At 44.1% G+C, this 19,454-nt stretch overlaps 1 protein-coding gene across 1 annotated transcript; it reads left to right on the top strand.

Moving 5' to 3' along the window:
- The first annotated feature begins 127 nt into the window (after nucleotides 1–127).
- LOC124664427 lies at nucleotides 128–3,333 on the top strand. The gene is made up of 8 exons (XM_047201952.1): nucleotides 128–181; nucleotides 378–465; nucleotides 556–656; nucleotides 711–1,070; nucleotides 1,177–1,264; nucleotides 1,596–2,344; nucleotides 3,028–3,132; nucleotides 3,224–3,333. Exons 1-8 carry the CDS (start codon nucleotides 128–130, stop codon nucleotides 3,314–3,316), a joined length of 1,638 nt encoding a protein of 545 aa, XP_047057908.1. The 3' UTR covers nucleotides 3,317–3,333.
- The last annotated feature ends 16,121 nt before the right edge of the window (nucleotides 3,334–19,454 follow it).

Raw genomic sequence — 19,454 nt, 5'->3', positions numbered from 1 at the left:
ATTAGCAAAAAAAATGGGGAAAATAAGTACACGGTGTAGTTTTGGAATCATAGGCATCAATCAAAATAGCAAAAAAACCCAGAAAAAATATGTGTCACGCGAGTTGCTTTGCTATCAGGAATCAAACATGCAACCTATTAGCCTTCCAAATTTCAATAGCGACGTGAGAACCATTCGGGCTGTAATGCTTTCGTGTTTATACACAGAATTACAACCTATAGAAGGATAAACTAAAAATTTTTGGGCCCCAAATTTTTTGGGCCCTGTGTGGCCGCACGGGCCACACTCCTGTCGGCCCGGATCTGCTTCTGTAACTGTATTAAGCACGGTTGAGTGTTTCCTGAATAGCATAGTAATCAAATCATGTTGCTTTTCAGTGTGTTGCCCGCTGCACAAGGTCGAGGTTTGTCCATCACGCGAGCTCATTTAGCTACAAGAGGATGCTGCCATTTCTTAAGGAGAATGGTGAGTTGACTACCATGTTCAGCTGATTGTAATTTTGCAGCATCTCTTTTAGAGTTCGGCTTTCTGACAGGATGCCGCTTTCCGTATCAGAAATCTCTTCCCAGGGGGAAGATAGGGCTAAGATTCGTAGAGTGTCAGAAGAGGAACATATAGCATCAGAAGGCTCTCCTGAAGAACTTGACGGAGCTCAAGTAAACATAGTGGTAGAAGTGACATCATCAGCAGATGGAAATTCTGCTGCACAGATTCAGTGCGCCGTGCCGCAAGTTTCTCTGGATGGCAGCAGTGCAGCTGAGGTTCAGGAAGTCACACGAGAAGTGTTAGCTTCAGTTGGAGACCTGGTTGCTGCCAGGAACGCTGTCATGGCCACTGGACAACCTCAGCTTACTGTTTCAGAAGATTCTCCTGAAAAAAGAGATGTAGCTGAAGCTGAAACAACAGTAGAAGAAAAGGAGGCGTTGAAATCAGATGACAAGTCTGTTAAGATGGATTATGCAGAGCCGCTTGCTGTCAAGCCTGGAGGAGACCAGGAGATGAAGGAGCTCTGCGACAGTGTCAAAGAGCAAACCAAGGTCGTACCTGGTGATCTCGCAAGCAGCAAGCCTGTGAGTTCCTGCTACCGCATTTCTTACTTTGCATCTGTAGACCAAGCAAGATTAATAGGATTGCTTGTGTAGCGATGACATAATTTCGCGCTTCTGCTTGTTTCAGTGTCTTGCTCGCTGCACGAGGTCAAGGTTCGTTCCTCATCCGAGCTCATTCAGCTACAAGAGGATGCTGCCATTTCTCATGGAGAATGGTGAGTCCACTGCTCTCGTGTTCTGTTTCACTGTTAAATGGTGTCCAATACTTTTTTTGAGAAAACAAAGGCTTTATTAAATATCATGTAGGATTACATTCTAGCTGCATCACCAATTCTACAGATGTTGGCTCTCAGTCAATCCACATACATTCTGGGTTACATGGTGATGCTTCCTTGTCACAATAATGCGCTGCCAAATTAGCATTCCTAGGAATGTAGGAGATTTCAAAAGAATTAAAAACCTTACTAATCTCCTCGATCTCACTGCCAACACTTTTTTGCAGTTCAGTTTTCTTATAGTGTGCTTCTTCTTGTCTTGCTGTACCAGATATCTCCTCTCAGGAAGGAAACAGGGCCAGGCTTCAGAGAGTTCCAGAAGAGAAACAATTGGCATTGGATGCGAGCGATGATGTCTTGGACTGTATAGCTGAATCGCAGAAAGTCACACCAGAAGTATTGTCATCTTCAGATAGACACTGCCAGGTTGCTGTCTTGGAAGATTTTCCTGTGGAAAGCAATGCGGCTGAAGTTGAAGGAATTGCAGTAGAAGAAAACATTACAAAGTCAGACGGAGATGAGGCAAGTGGACTAACTTCCGGCAAGGGTGACTCCAAGTTGTTACAAGACAAGACTGAACTTGCTAAAGTACAACAATGCCAGAGCTCGGAGTCTAGGTGTCCTGATATTGGTTTGGGTAGCCCTACCAAGGCAGTAACAGAGGACGATGGAGCTGATCAACATGGTGCACAAGAGAGACATTATTCTGTGGCTTCTCCGGATGGCCTATTGCTTGATCTGGGAATGATCTGCAAGCCTTCTCACGCTGGCATCTCTTGCTTGAAGAAACAAGTTCTGTCTCCGAAGAAGCTTTCTCCAAAGAAAGGGATACTTAAGAGGCATACAAGCTGGGGGTGCAAGGGCATCTGCATGTGTCTTGACTGCTCCGTGTTCCGGTTGCGTGCTGATCGAGCTTTTGAGTTCTCCAGGAAACAGATGCAGGAGGCGGATGATGTAATCGGGAACCTACTGGAGGAGGTGGCGATCCTGCGTAGTCTGGCGGAAAAACCTTCTGGCAAAGTAAGTATGATGAAGTTCAAGACTAGCATTTTTCTTTCATAAAGGAAAGGAGAAATACTGTCTTTTTTGCTTTGCTACTTGTTTTGCATTAGCTATTATGTGCCTAACTGAAATAGGAGATCAGGACCAGCACTTCAAATTTGATATGGAAGTGAACTGTAAGTGAATCAAACACAGCACTAGTGGATTCAGGTTGTCACCTACACATTCATTCTGTGTTTCTGCTGCAGTCTTCATATATGAGATTGTTATATTAACCAGAGCTCCCGGCATGTCGCAGCCAATGAAACATGTTAGAAAGCCAGCTTTAACACCGAACTGGAACTGTAGAGTGGAATCTGACCTGCACACTGTCTGCTTCTACTTTCTTTTCCTTCCAATTGAAGATTTTAGATGCCTGAACTGAATCATTACTGTCACTTGTCTTGTGTTTATGTGTGCAAGTTGTGAGCACATACTGGTACTTCTTTTAGGAATTTGGTTTCTACCACTGAACTCAATCTGGATTTGTTGAAACCTGACCTGTCCACTATTTCACTCTAATTTCTTTAACCTGTCAACTTCATTTTAGCGGATGCAAATCCTGTTTGAAAATGTTAGCATTTGTGTCATCTGCAGTATATCTGCTGTCTGCATGTTTAGAATTCTTGTGGCTGAAGACAGATTTCTTGAAATCACTGCAGGAGCAGATCAAAGAGGCTTGCCAGAGGGCATCGTGGGTGGAGGAGGTTGCCAGGGACCGCCGGCGGCAGATGCTGGAGGAACTCAACTCACACTGCAAAATTCCCGTGAGTAGTAGGTACACCATGTTTGGCCGTGATAACTTGCTGTAGTCAGCTAGATATCTAATGGAAATCTGGCCTGCTTCTGAACTCCCAGGGGCCAAGGGTGAAGTTTGCGCAGTATGTCGACGAGAAGATTGGCTTGGTGCCTCACAGTGGCAGTAACTGCAGGAGGCAGCCTCCCTTGTGAAGGATGGAGGTGACAGATGATGGATATATTTCGTTCCTGCTGGTGTTGTTTGTGCTATCGCTGGAATTTCTTGAAAATGTGGGGTGATGATTAAATTATGTAGAGTGAGAGAAGCTCTGTTGGTTCCACTGGAAGGAACCTGTGATGTGTAAAAATCAATTTTTTTGGAACTGAATCATGTCATTCCACAATATTTCACTGTTTTTCATATCTGGTTGGTGAAACTGAATGCATATACTACTTTCTCTATGACTGGTGCTGTGGAACATGCTAATTTGTTTTGCTGTAATGTTGGTTCAATCAATCATAACGTGCTGTGGTTCGACCAGAATATTATGACGTATTCTTTTTGCGGAAAGAAATTTATTAATCACTCCATAGGAGTTCCATCATGATTACAAGCCTGCCTAATAATGTCTGGTCCATGACGGAACCAGACCATAGAACACTAATTTTTGCAACCTATTTTAGCTAAGGTGTGACTCACACCATTTAAATCTCTACTAATGTGTTTGATCTGGCATTCTATATCAGAATTACACAAATGCTTAGCAACATCAATTAGTGCCGCTACCTCAGACCTGTTAGTGCTCTTGCTGTTGATCATGGACACTGCCTCCAAACAGTCACTCTCCACGACTCCAAGGCTAATGCTAGACCTTCATTGCAGGCCACCACCTCCGCTTCAAGCGGACTCTCACATCTCTGTAAAAACCTACACCCAGTGAAAATAATGGTGCCTTCTTCGTCCCTCAAGATCATGCCTGTACGACCAGTGCGATCCGCTTCAGCCCAAGCTCCATCAACATTCAGCTTGGTCCATCCCTGAGGTGGTTTAGACCACACATCTTTACCCCGAGACTCCTCGACTTCCTTACGCCTGCGCATCCTACCCGTTGTGCATACAGGGGTGATGGCCATCTTCCCTTTCACCGGATATGACATTGGTTCTTGTCTGATACACAGCAGCGAGTCAACATAACTGCATAAAAACCTTCGAGAAGCTTCGACTGGTGTCGCCACCTTCTGGTGCACGAGTTCATTTCGCACATGCCATATTCTCCAGAATGTCATCAACATCATCAAACGTTCCTGTTCTGAGGCTTGGTCAAGTGCGTGGAAAAGCCACTCCTTGCCAGTATTGGGTATATGCTCCTTCAGAAGCCAAACCTCTCACATCGCCTCCCAGAGTAATCTCGCCGACGGACATCTGCAAAAGGTGTGGTATGTGTCCTCACATTCCATGCCACAAAGAACACAAATATCAGATACTTCCAGCTTCCGTTTCTTTTTATTTTCCCACGTGGTTAACGAATTTGTTACCAAACGCCATGCAAAGACGCGTACCTTGGGAGGAGCAGGGCACCCCCAAACTGTGTCCCAGACGACACGGCTGCCGTCTGGTGCCCTGCTCGCAACGCACGTAGACGTGCGATGAATGGCCTCCCAAGCCACCTTGTATGCGCTGCTAATGGTGAACATTCCTCGACGACTAGGAGCCCATGCAAGGACATCCATGCATCGTCTTGGCGAAGCCTTGATCTTCATAATCTCCTCCACTTCATGCTCCGAAAGTATCGACGAAGAAGGTCGACTTTCCATTCCCCCGTCTCCGTGAGCAGCTCCGATACTCGTTTTAGTCCGCAATTCCCTCGCTCCGACATAGGCCGATAGGAGAAGGGTTTTGGCAACCAGGGATATCTCCAGATGCGGATCTGGCAACCATCCCCGACTCTCCATACCAGCCCCTTTTTCAACAGCTCTAGCCCATGTTGGATCGCCTGCCATGAGGAAGAAGCATTATGTCAACACCCGGATTTTTAAGTCCAGATGCCTATTATGCCATACATCGCAATCCCAGGAATATTGTTTTTGCGAGACATAATAGATTGATATCACAAAACATCATTCATTTCAACATCATAATAGTCTTACAACAAAAGGATCACATGATCCGAGTCTCATTACAACACTTGATCTATCGATCAATTACATAACACATAGCGGAAATACGTAGTAGAGGTCCATCTGCTCCACATGCAACTGTTGACGTCAGGAGTGGTCCTAGTTGTTGTAGACGTCCTGCTGTCCTTCATCCTGGTACTGGGGCTCTTCTTCATAGTCTGTCCATTTGAATAGCCAGGGACACAGCCATGAGTACTTTAAAGTACTCGCAAACTAATAGTAGTGTAAGTACTATCAACTATAGTAAGATGGTTCTAAGCTCTAGTTTCATTTGCATAAAGCCAGTTTTATTTCGTAAGCATTTGATAAACAGAGACTCCTTATTTGCCTAACTTAACTCAAGTGGGAACATTAGTGTCATTCCCACAACTCTGTTGTGATTCAAAGTCAAAGTCACCTTTCAAATTCAAGTCACAAGTCACCATTCATATTTTGGAAAAGTTCTGATGACGGAACAATATGGCCTTTCCAATTGTCCATGACCGCGGACGCGGCTATTCAAATAGGTTTACACTCTGCAGAGGTTGTACACTTGTGCCACAACAATTGCAATAGTCCGTCAGGGGTAACTGGCCCTGATTTATCGCACTAAGTGCGCGAACTACCAATCATAACCTTTCATTTACATACCCTTGTATAGGCACCTCTCCCCATGAGCTTGGCCTCCCAGTGAAGACAAACCGTCAGCCTGGGAACTGCACAGGGCTTGGGTAGGACATTCACCTCATTTCACGTCATTTCACTTTCAATGGAGGCAGCCTCGGCATAACCCCTATGACGCTTGTTCAGAGGGAACCCATACTAAAATACATAAGTTTCTAGTTAAGCCTTACCTAGATTCAAGTATTGTGGGGGTACTCAAGAATTGGAATGGTATCGCATCCGAACCCAACCATCAGTTTTGTAAAATTCACCAAGTCATTCACAAGTCATATTCACCTTCAAAATCTTTCAATAAAATGACTCATCATTCCAAGGTTTTCAAAGTCATTGGTTTTCACACGTTCCCATCTAGAGTAGTCACTTTTAGTTTTAGCACTAGCAACTAGTCATGAGGTGTGCTAATTAGCTTGTAGCTTTCTAGGCTAAGTGTGATACTCTTGTACTACTCCATATCTAGACCAAGTGAATCATGAATCAAAAATAAACTTTGATAAACCAAATTCAAAACTTGTAAGGTAAAAACTTGGGATAGGATCATTAAGCCTAAAGTAGAAGGTAATGGTGCCTTTCTCTTGTAGAGCTTTGCACTTGGGTAACTTGCAAGAGTATAACTTGCCTTGGTTGGTGTTGTGATCAAAGTTCTCTTCTTCTTCCTCTTGGTAGAAAACCTCCTCCTCTTGATAGTCTCCGGTACTAGCGTCTATAAACGAATACGAGGATACAATCACCAAACAATACTTAAGTGCTAGACTAATCACACAAATGGTTCACACAAGTTATTCTAGCATCACCACACTATTATATGTTGGTTGGCTTTGTTTTCCTTTTTAAAGAAAAATAACTTCCTTTCATTACAAATATTATTTAGGGTTTCTATTAATTCTTGGGAGAAATAATTTCCTCTCATTGAATGTTGTTAAGATTTAATTTCCTCCAATAATAATGTATGACCTAGGTTGACCAGGGTCAACCTCTTCATAATCATCATTTGGGAAAATGATTTAAATGAGGTGATGCACCTCATGCAATTTAATACCAACGAGTACTTGATTTAATATCATCAAATAATTCAATATGAGAGTTAATAGACCATGGTCTCTACCTCATGTAAAATTACTTGAGACAAAGATTTAAATGAGAAGGATACATCTCATATGATTTAATAATTAGTTGGAACAATTTAAAACTACTATGGCAATGATTTAATATTCTCCAATAAAAACATAAGGGGTCATGAAGACATGTGTCATCACCTTACATTGAATTACTTGAGAAAGTGATTTTAAATGAAGTGCTACACTTCATAGACTTAAATTCCTAAATTTGAAAAATAAATTAAATGGGCTAGGAATGACTACATAGCCATTATTTGATTCTAACCCATGATCATATGAAGCAACCCTATTATATTTTTACATAATCAATTAGACAATATGAAATATGATTTATGAGAGCTGGAATTAACTCAAAATCATTTTTAGTTAATTTTTAATAAATTTTTAAAGTTGCAAAAGGCCCTGCCTTGTTATTTTTGCTGTTGCAATTCTACAATATATTTTGATTTGAATTCAGTGGGGTTGGATATAGCCTTTCATAAGCTTTCCAAATATATAAAATTTACAAAATTTGGTTCAGCCGATTTGAAACTATTTAAGTTTGAGCAAAGCATCTGCAAGCAATTCAACAGAGAATAAATAAAATGGATTTGAAATCAAACGCTGGGCGGGAAGAAAGTTGGGCCGGCCCAGCTGCGGCCTGGGCCACGCATGCATGGGGCATGCACGTAGCGCGCGGCGGAGCACGCGGGACGCTGGATCGGGATCAGACGGCGCTGGTTCATCGCCTACCTCGCGATGCTACAGGCTTGTGACGGCGAGATCTCCCAACTCCGGGCACGGTTTCCGGCGAGCTTGGGCTTGATCGACGGGGTTTTTTGAGGGCTTCAAAGTGGTGTAGGGCTCGGTGGCTATGGTGGGACAAAAAGTGCGGCTATGGGGGTGGCCGCCGGCGAGCTTTTGGCTCCGGTGAGCCGCAAGGAGGGAGAGAGGGAGGTGCTAGGGGGAAGAGAGGGATGCTGCTGGGTGTTGTGAGGCTGTCCAAGGCGAGGGGCACTGCTTTTATAGGCGCTAGAGAGGAGAGGCGTGACATTGCCGGCATGGTGGCGACATCGCGGGCGCGTCGAGCACAGGCGGCTTCGGTCAGGGCTACTGCGTAGGGAGTGAGGTAAGGGGTAGGGGTGGACGCATGCATAGTGGCAGGCTTGCAGGCATCGTGTGTAGGGCACACGAGGACGAGGCCGACATCGGCGTCCTTGCGGGGCGTCACGTCGTGGCGTCCTCCTAGTGCGCGGGCAGGTCAATGGGGGTGTCTAGCAGGTGAGTGGGAGAGAGAGGAGTGTGGTGGCACAGGGAGACACGATGGTTTGCTGTGTGCATGCTGGGAGAGGGTGGTGTCCACGGGTTGGTGACCATGGGCAATGGCATGAGTGTTTTAGTCCACAACTTGCTCTCCTTGTCTCATGGTCGTGTCTAGTAGTTGTAAAGGGTTAAGTACAAGGTGAAAGACATGGTGAGAGAGAGGGAAAAAAGCCAGGGGTAGGTGGTGACATGGTGGTGATCATGTGAGTGGCATGGTGTGGCATTGGGATCTTTGGTGCATCTCTCTGGGTCTCTGAGGGCAGGGCATGCTGATGTGAGGTGAGGCAAGAGGGTTTGACATGGTTAGCATAGTTGGAGAGGGGTAGAGGGTGCACATTGGATTTATGTCAAAGTGCATGTGACATATGCCATGTACCTTGCATAGTTGGGTGTGATGGTGATCATGGCAAGGTTAAGTGATGTCATGGTGGGTGGTTGGAGGTACTAGGCACTATAGATGAGCACAAGGGAGAGAGAGAGGAGGTGGTTGATACGTCTCCGACGTATCGATAATTTCTTATGTTCCATGCCACATTATTGATGATATCTACATGTTTTATACACATTATATGTCGTATTTATGCATTTTCCGGCACTAACCTATTAACGAGATGCCGAAGAGCCGATTCTTCGTTTTACTGCTGTTTTTGGTTTCAGAAATCCTAGTAAAGAAATATTCTCGGAATTGGACGAAATCAACGCCCAGGGTCCTATTTTCACACGAAGCTTCCAGAAGACCGAGGGGGAAAGGAAGTGGGGCCACGAGGCGCCGACACAACAGGGCGGCGCGGCCTGGCCCCTGGCCACGCGACCCTGGCGTGTGGGGCCCTCGTGTGCCCCCCGCGTTGCCCTTCCGCCTACTTAACGCCTTCGTCGCGAAACCCCCAGTACCGAGAGCCACGATACGGAAAACCTTCCAGAGACGCCGCCGCCGCCAATCCCATCTCGGGGGATTCTGGAGATCACCTCCGGCACCCTGCCGGAGAGGGGAATCATCTCCCGGAGGACTCTTCACCGCCATGGTCGCCTCCGGAGTGATGAGTGAGTAGTTCACCCCTGGACTATGGGTCCATAGCAGTAGCTAGATGGTTGTCTTCTCCTCATGTGCTTCATTGTCGGATCTTGTGAGCTGCCTAACATGATCAAGATCATCTATACGTAATTCTATATGTTGTGTTTGTCGGGATCCGATGGATAGAGAATACTATGTTATGTTGATTATCAATCTATTACCTATGTGTTGTTTATGATCTTGCATGCTCTCCGTTATTAGTAGAGGCTCTGGCCAAGTTTTTGCTCTTAACTCCAAGAGGGAGTATTTATGCTCGATAGTGGGTTCATGCCTCCATTAAATGCGGGACATTGACGAGAAAGTTCTAAGGTTGTGGATGTGCTTGTTGCCACTAGGGATAAAACATTGATGCTATGTCTAAGGATGTAGTTATTGATTACATTACGCACCATACTTAATGCAATTGTCTCGTTGTTTACAACTTAATACTGGAAGGGGTTCGGATGATAACCTGAAGGTGGACTTTTTAGGCATAGATGCATGCTGGATAGCGGTCTATGTACTTTGTCGTAATGCCCAATTAAATCTCACAATACTCATCATATCATGTATGTGCATGGTCATGCCCTCTCTATTTGTCAATTGCTCGACTGTAATTTGTTCACCCAACATGCTATTTATCTTATGGGAGAGACACCTCTAGTAAGCTGTGGACCCCGGTCCATTCTTTTACATTGAATACAATCTACTCGCAATACTTGTTCTACTTGTTTTCTTGCAAACAATCATCATCCACACTATACATCTAATCCTTTGTTACAGCAAGCCGGTGAGATTGACAACCTCACTGTTTCGTTGGGGCAAAGTACTTTGGTTGTGTTGTGCAGGTTCCACGTTGGCGCCGGAATCCCTGGTGTTGCGCCGCACTACATCCCGCCTCCATCAACCTTCAACGTGCTTCTTGGCTTCTCCTGGTTCGATAAACCTTGGTTTCTTTTCGAGGGAAAACTTGCTGCTGTGCGCATCATACCTTCCTCTTGGGGTTCCCAACGAACGTGTGAGTTACACGCCATCAAGCATATTTTCTAGCGCCGTTGCCGGGGAGATCAAGACACGCTGCAAGGGGAGTCTCCACAATCCAATCTCTTTACTTTGTTTTTGTCTTGCTTTATTTTATTTACTTTCTTGTTTGCTGCATTATATCAAAACACAAAAAAATTAGTTGACAGCTTTACTTTATTTACTGTCTTGCACTCTATATCAAAAACACAAAAAAATTAATTACTTATATTTGCTTTACTTATTTCAACATGTTTCCTTTTAATTTTATCATAAAAGACATACCGGTAGGACGTGGGTCTATAGTTGGAAGAAATAATATAGAAGAATTTTTCAATCATGTTAGTACCGTTGAAGATTTTGAAGATAGACACTTGGTAGAACTTGCTCCTACTTATGAAATTGCTGCTGTCTGCTTTAGTTCGCATGTTGGAAACTAAATTTGTTAATCTCAATCCTATAATCCAACACATGTTTCTTACACTCGGTGATATGGAAGAAGGGGAAAAGAAAGATTTTGTTTTAGAAACTCTTCTTAGAGAATTTGGTAGTATAGCAAGAGAGGCTAGAAAGGTCTTTATTAAATATAAGATGCTTGGTTCTTATACCAATTTTGTTAGTATCCTTGAAAAGATGGACATGGAGAGAGTAAGGTACACTAATAATATTAATGATGGTGGGGAGATCAAAGCACCAATACCATGTAAGCTCCTAGCGATGAATGAAGCGCTAGAAAATAACTATGCTTGGCTTGTTCCTGAAAATTTGTTTGATGAGAGTAGCAAGCCCAAGACTAATGAAAAGGGAGCCGCTGAAACTTATGTATCCAATATACTATGCATGGTTGAGAAAACTCCAAACCCCGCTGAAGATGCATCATCTCTCGATAACACTTGATATACACTTTCTGCGCCTAGCTGAAAGGCGTTAAAGAAAAGCGCTTATGGGAGACAACCCATGTTTTTACTACAGTATTTTTGTTTTATATTTGAGTCTTGGAAGTTGTTTACTACTGTACCAACCTCTCCTTATATATCTTAGTTTTGTGTTTTGTTGTGCCAAGTAAAGTCTTTGATAGTAAGGTTCATACTAGATTTGGATTACTGCGCAGTTACAGATTTCTTTGCTGTCACGAATTTCGACCTGCCTCTCTGTAGGTAGCTCAGAAAAATATGCCAATTTACGTGCGTGATCCTCAGATATGTACGCAACTTTCATTAAATTTGGGCATTTTCATTTGAGCAAGTCTGGTGCCATTTTAAAATTCGTCTTTACGAACTGTTCTGTGTTGACAGATTCTGCCTTTTATTTCGCATTGCCTCTTTTGCTATATTGGATGAATTTCTTTGATCCATTAATGTCCAGTAGCTTTATGCAATGTCCAGAAGTGTTAAGAATGATTATGTCACCTCTGAACATGTTAATTTTTATTGTGCACTAACCCTGTAATGAGTTGTTTCGAGTTTGATGTGGAGGAAGTTTTCAAGGATCAAGAGAGGGAAATGATGCAATATGATCAAGGAGAGTGAAAGCTCTAAGCTTGGGGATGCCCCGGTGGTTCACCCCTGCATATATTAAGAATACTCAAGCGTCTAAGCTTGGGTATGCCCAAGGCATCCCCTTCTTCATCGACAACATTATCAGGTTCCTCCCCTGAAACTATATTTTTATTCCATCACATCTTATGTACTTTGCTTGGAGCGTCGGTTTGTTTTTGTTTTTGTTTTGTTTGAATAAAATGGATCCTAGCATTCATTGTGTGAGAGAGAGACACGCTCCGCTGTTGCATATGGACAAATATGTCCTTAGGCTTTACTCATAGTATTCATGGCGAAGGTTGAATCTTGTTCGTTAAATTGTTATATGGTTGGAATTGGGAAATGCTACATGTAGTAATTCTAAAATGTCTTGAATAATTTGATACTTGGCAATTGTTGTGCTCATGTTTAAGCTCTTGCATCATATACTTTGCACCCATTAATGAAGAAACACATAGAGCTTTCTAAAATTTGGTTTGCATATTTGGTCTCTCTAAAGTCTAGATAATTTCTAGTATTGAGTTTTGAACAACAAGGAAGACGGTGTAGAGTCTTATAATGTTTTCAATATGTCTTTTATGTGAGTTTTGCTGCACCGGTTCATCCTTGTGTTTGTTTCAAATAACCTTGCTAGCCTAAACCTTGTATCGAGAGGGAATACTTCTCATGCATCCAAAATCCTTGAGCCAACCACTATGCCATTTGTGTCCACCATACCTACCTACTACATGGTATTTCTCCGCCATTCCAAAGTAAATTGCTTGAGTGCTACCTTTAAAATTTCCATCATTCGCCTTTACAATATATAGCTCATGGGACAAATAGCTTAAAAACTATTGTGGTATTGAATATGTACTTATGCACTTTATCTCTTATTAAGTTGCTTGTTGTGCGATAACCATGCTTCTGGGGACGCCATCAACTACTCTTTGTTGAATATCATGTGAGTTGCTATGCATGTCCGTCTTGTCCGAAGTAAGAGAGATCTACCACTTTATTGGTTAGAGCATGCATATTGTTAGAGAAGAACATTGGGCCGCTAACTAAAGCCATGAATCATGGTGGAAGTTTCAGTTTTGGACATATATCCTCAATCTCATATGAGAACACTAATTGTTGCCACATGCTTATGCATTAAAGAGGAGTCCATTATCTGTTGTCCATGTTGTCCCGGTATGGATGTCTAAGTTGAGAATAATCAAAAGCGAGAAATCCAAAATGCGAGCTTTCTCCTTAGACCTTTGTACAGGCGGCATGGAGGTACCCCTTTGTGACACTTGGTTAAAACATGTGTATTGTGATGATCCGGTAGTCCAAGCTAATTAGGACAAGGTGCGGGCACTATTAGTATACTATGCATGAGGCTTGCAACTTGTAAGATATAATTTACATGATACATATGCTTTATTACTACCGTTGACAAAATTGTTGCATGTTTTCAAAATAAAAGCTCTAGCACAAATATAGCAATCGATGCTTTCCTCTTTGAAGGACCATTCTTTTACTTTTATGTTGAGTCAGTTCACCTATTTCTCTCCACCTCAAGAAGCAAACACTTGTGTGAACTGTGCATTGATTCCTACATACTTGCATATTGCACTTGTTATATTACTCTATGTTGACAATATCCATGAGATATACATGTTACAAGTTGAAAGCAACCGCTGAAACTTAATCTTCCTTTGTGTTGCTTCAATACCTTTACTATGAATTTATTGCTTTATGAGTTAACTCTTATGCAAGACTTATTGATGCTTGTCTTTAAGTGCTATTCATGAAAAGTCTTTGCTTTATGATTCAGTTGTTTACTCATGTCATTACCATTGTTTTGATCGCTGCATTCATTACATATGCTTACAATAGTATGATCAAGGTTATGATAGCATGTCACTCCAGAAATTATCTTTGTTATCGTTTACCTGCTCGGGACGAGCAGGAACTAAGCTTGGGGATGCTGATACGTCTCCGACGTATCGATAATTTCTTATGTTCCATGCCACATTATTGATGATATCTACATGTTTTATACACATTATATGTCGTATTTATGCATTTTCCGGCACTAACCTATTAACGAGATGCCGAAGAGGCAGTTGCTGTTTTCTGCTGTTTTTGGTTTGAGAAATCCTAGTAAAGAAATATTCTCGGAATTGGACGAAATCAACGCCCAGGGTCCTATTTTCACACGAAGCTTCCAGAAGACCGAGGGGGAAAGGAAGTGGGGCCACGAGGCGCCGACACAACAGGGCGGCGCGGCCTGGCCCCTGCCCGCGCGGCCCTGGCGTGTGGGGCCCTCGTGTGGCCCCCCGCGTTGCCCTTCCGCCTACTTAAAGCCTTCGTCGCGAAACCCCCAGTACCGAGAGCCACGATACGGAAAACCTTCCAGAGACGCCGCCGCCGCCAATCCCATCTCGGGGGATTACGGAGATCACCTCCGGCACCCTGCCGGAGAGGGGAATCATCTCCCGGAGGACTCTTCACCGCCATGGTCGCCTCCGGAGTGATGAGTGAGTAGTTCACCCCTGGACTATGGGTCCATAGCAGTAGCTAGATGGTTGTCTTCTCCTCATGTGCTTCATTGTCGGATCTTGTGAGCTGCCTAACATGATCAAGATCATCTATCTCGTAATTCTATATGTTGTGTTTGTCGGGATCCGATGGATAGAGAATACTATGTTATGTTGATTATCAATCTATTACCTATGTGTTGTTTATGATCTTGCATGCTCTCCGTTATTAGTAGAGGCTCTGGCCAAGTTTTTGCTCTTAACTCCAAGAGGGAGTATTTATGCTCGATAGTGGGTTCATGCCTCCATTAAATGCTGGGACGGTGACGGAAAGTTCTAAGGTTGTGGATGTCTTGTTGCCACTAGGGATAAAACATTGATGCTATGTCTAAGGATGTAGTTATTGATTACATTACGCACCATACTTAATGCAATTGTCTGTTGTTTACAACTTAATATTGGAAGGGGTTCGGATGATAACCTGAAGGTGGAATTTTTAGGCATAGATGCATGCTGGATAGCGGTCTATGTACTTTGTCGTAATGCCCAATTAAATCTCACAATACTCATCATATCATGTATGTGCATGGTCATGCCCTCTCTATTTGTCAATTGCTCGACTGTAATTTGTTCACCCAACATGCTATTTATCTTATGGGAGAGACACCTCTAGTGAACTGTGGACCCCGGTCCATTCTTTTACATTGAATACAATCTACTGCAATACTTGTTATACTGTTTTCTTGCAAACAATCATCATCCACACTATACATCTAATCCTTTGTTACAGCAAGCCGGTGAGATTGACAACCTCACTGTTTCTTTGGGGCAAAGTACTTTCGTTGTGTTGTGCAGGTTCCACGTTGGCGCCGGAATCCCTGGTGTTGCGCCGCACTACATCCCGCCGCCATCAACCTTCAACGTGCTTCTTGGCTCCTCCTAGTTCGATAAACCTTGGTTTCTTTCTGAGGGAAAACTTGCTGCTGTGCGCATCATACCTTCCTCTTGGGGTTCCCAACGAACGTGTGAGTTACACGCCATTAGTGGTACATAGTGGTTGAGAGTGGTTGTACCCTAATTGTAATATATGTGCTCTCATACGTGGCAAGCAAAAGTCTCTTGTGAGTTGAATTTTGACCAAAATTCTGAATAGAGGTGTTCTAAATAAGGTTTGGCACTCATTGGTGGTCTTGGTTTGGGTTTTGGAGATGGTTTGTGAAAATTCCAAAATTTGGGGGAATCTAGAATTTGTGTTAAAGTGGCATTTTGGCTTGACTATTGTGAGAAATGGTCAATGATTTGGTCAATGTGGTCAACACGAAATTTTTTCATCTTGATGAGGTCTTGGATGAGGGGCAAAGAGTTGAGAGGGTTTGGTTTGAGAATTTCTTGATCCAAGGGCTCAAAGTGGGTATGATATTAAAATTGTCAATTTTGACCATTAGTGCATGTGAGCTCATTTTTATTTCAAATTTGATTTGATTTGAGTTTCTTTGATTCCAAATGTGTTAATAAGTGTTTAGTAACCATTTCCAACCAATGGTGCAAGCCACAATGGTCTAGGTTAAAGATTTGCAAAATTGACCATAAGCACATAGGTGCATTTTATGTTTTTATTTTCTTTTTCTTTTCTTTAACCAAAGGTCTTGGTGTTGGGTTCATGGAGGGTTAGATTAGGTTTAGGAAGGATTTTAAACCATTGGAGCCAATTCTAATGGCCTAGGTCAAAATTTGGTATTGTGGCTATGTGCCACATATGCCTCTATGCAAGTTTTATTTTATTTTTGTTTCACATTGGATTTAGTTGATAAACCCTAGGTTAGTGTTGTGGGGGTGTTGCAAACCTTCTAATAAGATTAGAGCATAGCATAGTTGATTATTTGCAATTATAGCCATAGGCTTACATATGCCTTTCTTTTTAATTTAAAATATTTTTATTTATTTTATATTGAATGGTGACAAGAGGGGTGAGGTTTAGGGTTTTGGAAAATTTCAAGGTAGTTCACATAATCATTATGGTAATAACACAATTATCAAGCACAAGTATTATGCATAGCACCTTATTCAGGAATTTTTTTATTGGTTCTCATTTTTGGAAAAAGGGAAATTCATTTTCTCTTTGTTTTAAAATTTGGGATGTTACAAACCCTTCCCCCTTAAACAAATCTCGTCCGAGGTTTTAAGAAAAGTTAGGTTCCTAAGAGAGATTGAGCAATTGGATTAACAGGAAAACATACTTGGCATGGCCTGGGGTGCTTCCTGGGCTTCAGTGGCATTCATGTGGTAGAGACGACCGTTGTTGTTGTTCTCGTTCCTTCTGGCTGCGAAGCGGCGCTATTGCAGAGTAGGTGCAGTGGTATTGGGGGCAGTCTTGGCAAGCTTCTTGGGGCATTCATTTGAGTAGTGGCCCACAGTGCCACATTCATAGCAGGTTACCGTTGATTTGTCCTTTGGGGTGACAGGGATGGCATTACTTCCAGTCCTCGGGCCAGTGTTGGTGTTGTTGTTGTTACCATTGGGGTGATTGTTGTTGTTGTTGCTGTGGTTTTTTGGTGTTGTTGCCTCCGGGCTTCGGGGGTCCTCCATTGTTGTTGGTGTAGTTGGGGCGATACGTCTGAGTAGTTGGTTTAGGGTTTAGGGTTTAGGGTTTAGGGTTTATGGTTTAGGGTTTTAGGGTTTAGGGTTTAGGGTTTAGGGTTTAGGGTTTAGGGTTTTAGGGTTTAGGGGTTTTAGGGTTTAGGGTTTAGGGTTTAGGGTTTAGGGTTTAGGGTTTAGGTTTTAGGGTTTAGGGTTTAGGGTTTTAGGGTTTAGGGTTTTAGGGTTTTAGGGTTTTAGCGTTTAGGGTTTAGGGTTTAGGGTTTCAAGCATCGTCAAAACTCGTGATTTGAAGCATTTCTGGCCGTTTTCGTGGGCTATAGTCCACGGTTTCGGGTCCCAGGAGGATTTCGATGCCCCGTGACCCACGGTACACGATTCTGGCGGCATCGTCAAAACTCGCGATTTCGAGCATTTCTGGCTGTTTTCGTGGGCTATAGTCCATGTTTTCCGGTCCCGGGAGGATTTTGATTCCCCGTGACGCCCGGTACACGACACTAGCGGCATCGTCAAAACTCGCGATTTCGAGCATTTCCGGCTGTTTTCGTGGGCTATAGTCCATGTTTTCTCGGTCCCGGGAGGATTTTGATTCCCCGTGACCCACGGTACACGACTACGGCGGCATGGTCAAAACTCACGATTTCGAGCATTTACGGTTGTTTTCGTGGGCTATAGTCCATGTTTTCCGGTCCCGGGAGGATTTTGATTCCCGGGACCCTCGGTACACGACTCTAGCGGCATTGTCAAAACTCGTGATTTCGAGCATTTCCGGCCTTTTTCGTGGGTTATAGTCCACGGTTTCGGGTCCCGGGAGGATTTCGATGCCCCGTGACCCCCGGTACACGACTCTGGCGGCATCGTCGAAACTCGCGATTTCGCGCATTTCTGGCCGTTTTCATGGGCTATAGTCCACGGTTTTCGGGTCCCGGGAGGATTTCGATGCCACGTGACCCCCTGTACATGACTCCAGCGGCATCGTCGATACTCGCGATTTCACGCATTTCTGGCCGTTTTCGTGGGCTATAGTCCACGGTTTCGGGTCCCAGGAGGATTTCGATGCCCCGTGACCCACGGTACACGACTCTGGCGGCATCGTCAAAACTCGCGATTTCGAACATTTCTGGCTGTTTTCGTGGGCTATAGTCCACGGTTTCGGGTCCCGGGAGGATTTCGATGCCCCGTGACCCACGGTACACGAATCTAGCGGCATCGTCAAAACTCGTGATTTCGAGCATTTCTGGCTGTTTTCGTGGGCTATAGTCCACGTTTTCGGGTCCCGGAGGATTTTGATGCCCCGTGACCCCCGGTACACGACTCTAGCGGCATCATCAAAAACTCGTGATTTCGAGCATTTCTTGCTCTTTTCGTGCGCTATAGTCCACGTTTTCGGGTCTCGGGAGGATTTCGATGCCCCGTGACCCACGGTACACGACTCTAGCGGCATCGTCAAAACTCGTGATTTCGAGCATTTCGGCTATTTTCGTGGGCTATAGTCCACGTTTTCGGTCCCCACGAGGATTTCGATGCCCCGTGACCCCGGTACACGACTCTAGCGGCATCGTCAAAACTCGTGATTTCAAGCATTTCTGGCCGTTTTCGTCGGAGTCCACGGTTTCGGGTCCCGGGAGGATTTTGATTCCCCGTGACCCCTGGTACACGACTCTGGCGGCATGGTCAAAACTCGTGATTTCGAGCATTTCTGGCTGTTTTCGTGGGCTATAGTACATGTTTTCTGGTCCCGGGAGGATTTTGATTCCCCGTGACCCCTGGTACACGACTCTAGCGGCATTGTCAAAACTCGTGATTTCGAGCATTTCTGGCCATTTTCGTGGGTTATAGTCCACGGTTTCGGGTCCCGGGAGGATTTCGATGCCCCGTGACCCCCGGTACACGACTCTGGCGGCATCGCCAAAACTCGCGATTTCGAGCATTTTTGGCTGTTTTCGTGGGCTATAGTCCATGTTTTCTGGTCCCGGGAGGATTTTGATTCCCCGTGACCCCTGGTACATGACTCTAGCGGCATCATCAAAACTCGCGATTGCGAGCATTTCTGGCTGTTTTCGTGGGCTATAGTCCACGTTTTCTGGTCCCGGGAGGATTTTGATTCCCCGTGACCCCTGGTACACGACTCTGGCGGCATGGTCAAAACTCGCGATTTCGAGCATTTCTCGCTGTTTTCGTGGGCTATAGTCCACGTTTTCGGTTCCCGGGAGGATTTTGATGCCCCGTGACCCCCGGTACATGACTCTAGCGGCATCATCAAAACTCGTGATTTCGAGCATTTCTGGCCGTTTTCGTGGGTTATAGTCCACGGTTTCGGGTCCTGTTATCACCAGAATTTGACCGGATCAAAGGTGGGCCGCGATTGGAGATGGGCTTGAA

Source organism: Lolium rigidum, chromosome 6 (assembly GCF_022539505.1).
Source record: "Lolium rigidum isolate FL_2022 chromosome 6, APGP_CSIRO_Lrig_0.1, whole genome shotgun sequence".
Lineage (NCBI taxonomy): Eukaryota > Viridiplantae > Streptophyta > Magnoliopsida > Poales > Poaceae > Lolium > Lolium rigidum.
This window is presented reverse-complemented; position numbering and strand designations above follow the sequence as displayed.

Coding starts and splice junctions, on each gene's coding strand:
- LOC124664427 (XM_047201952.1), top strand. CDS start 128: ATGCAACCTATTAGCCTTCCAAATTTCAATAGCGACGTGAGAACCATT. Junction 466..555: donor GCCATTTCTTAAGGAGAATG/GTGAGTTGACTA, acceptor TTTCCGTATCAG/AAATCTCTTCCCAGGGGGAA. Junction 2,345..3,027: donor CGGAAAAACCTTCTGGCAAA/GTAAGTATGATG, acceptor AAATCACTGCAG/GAGCAGATCAAAGAGGCTTG.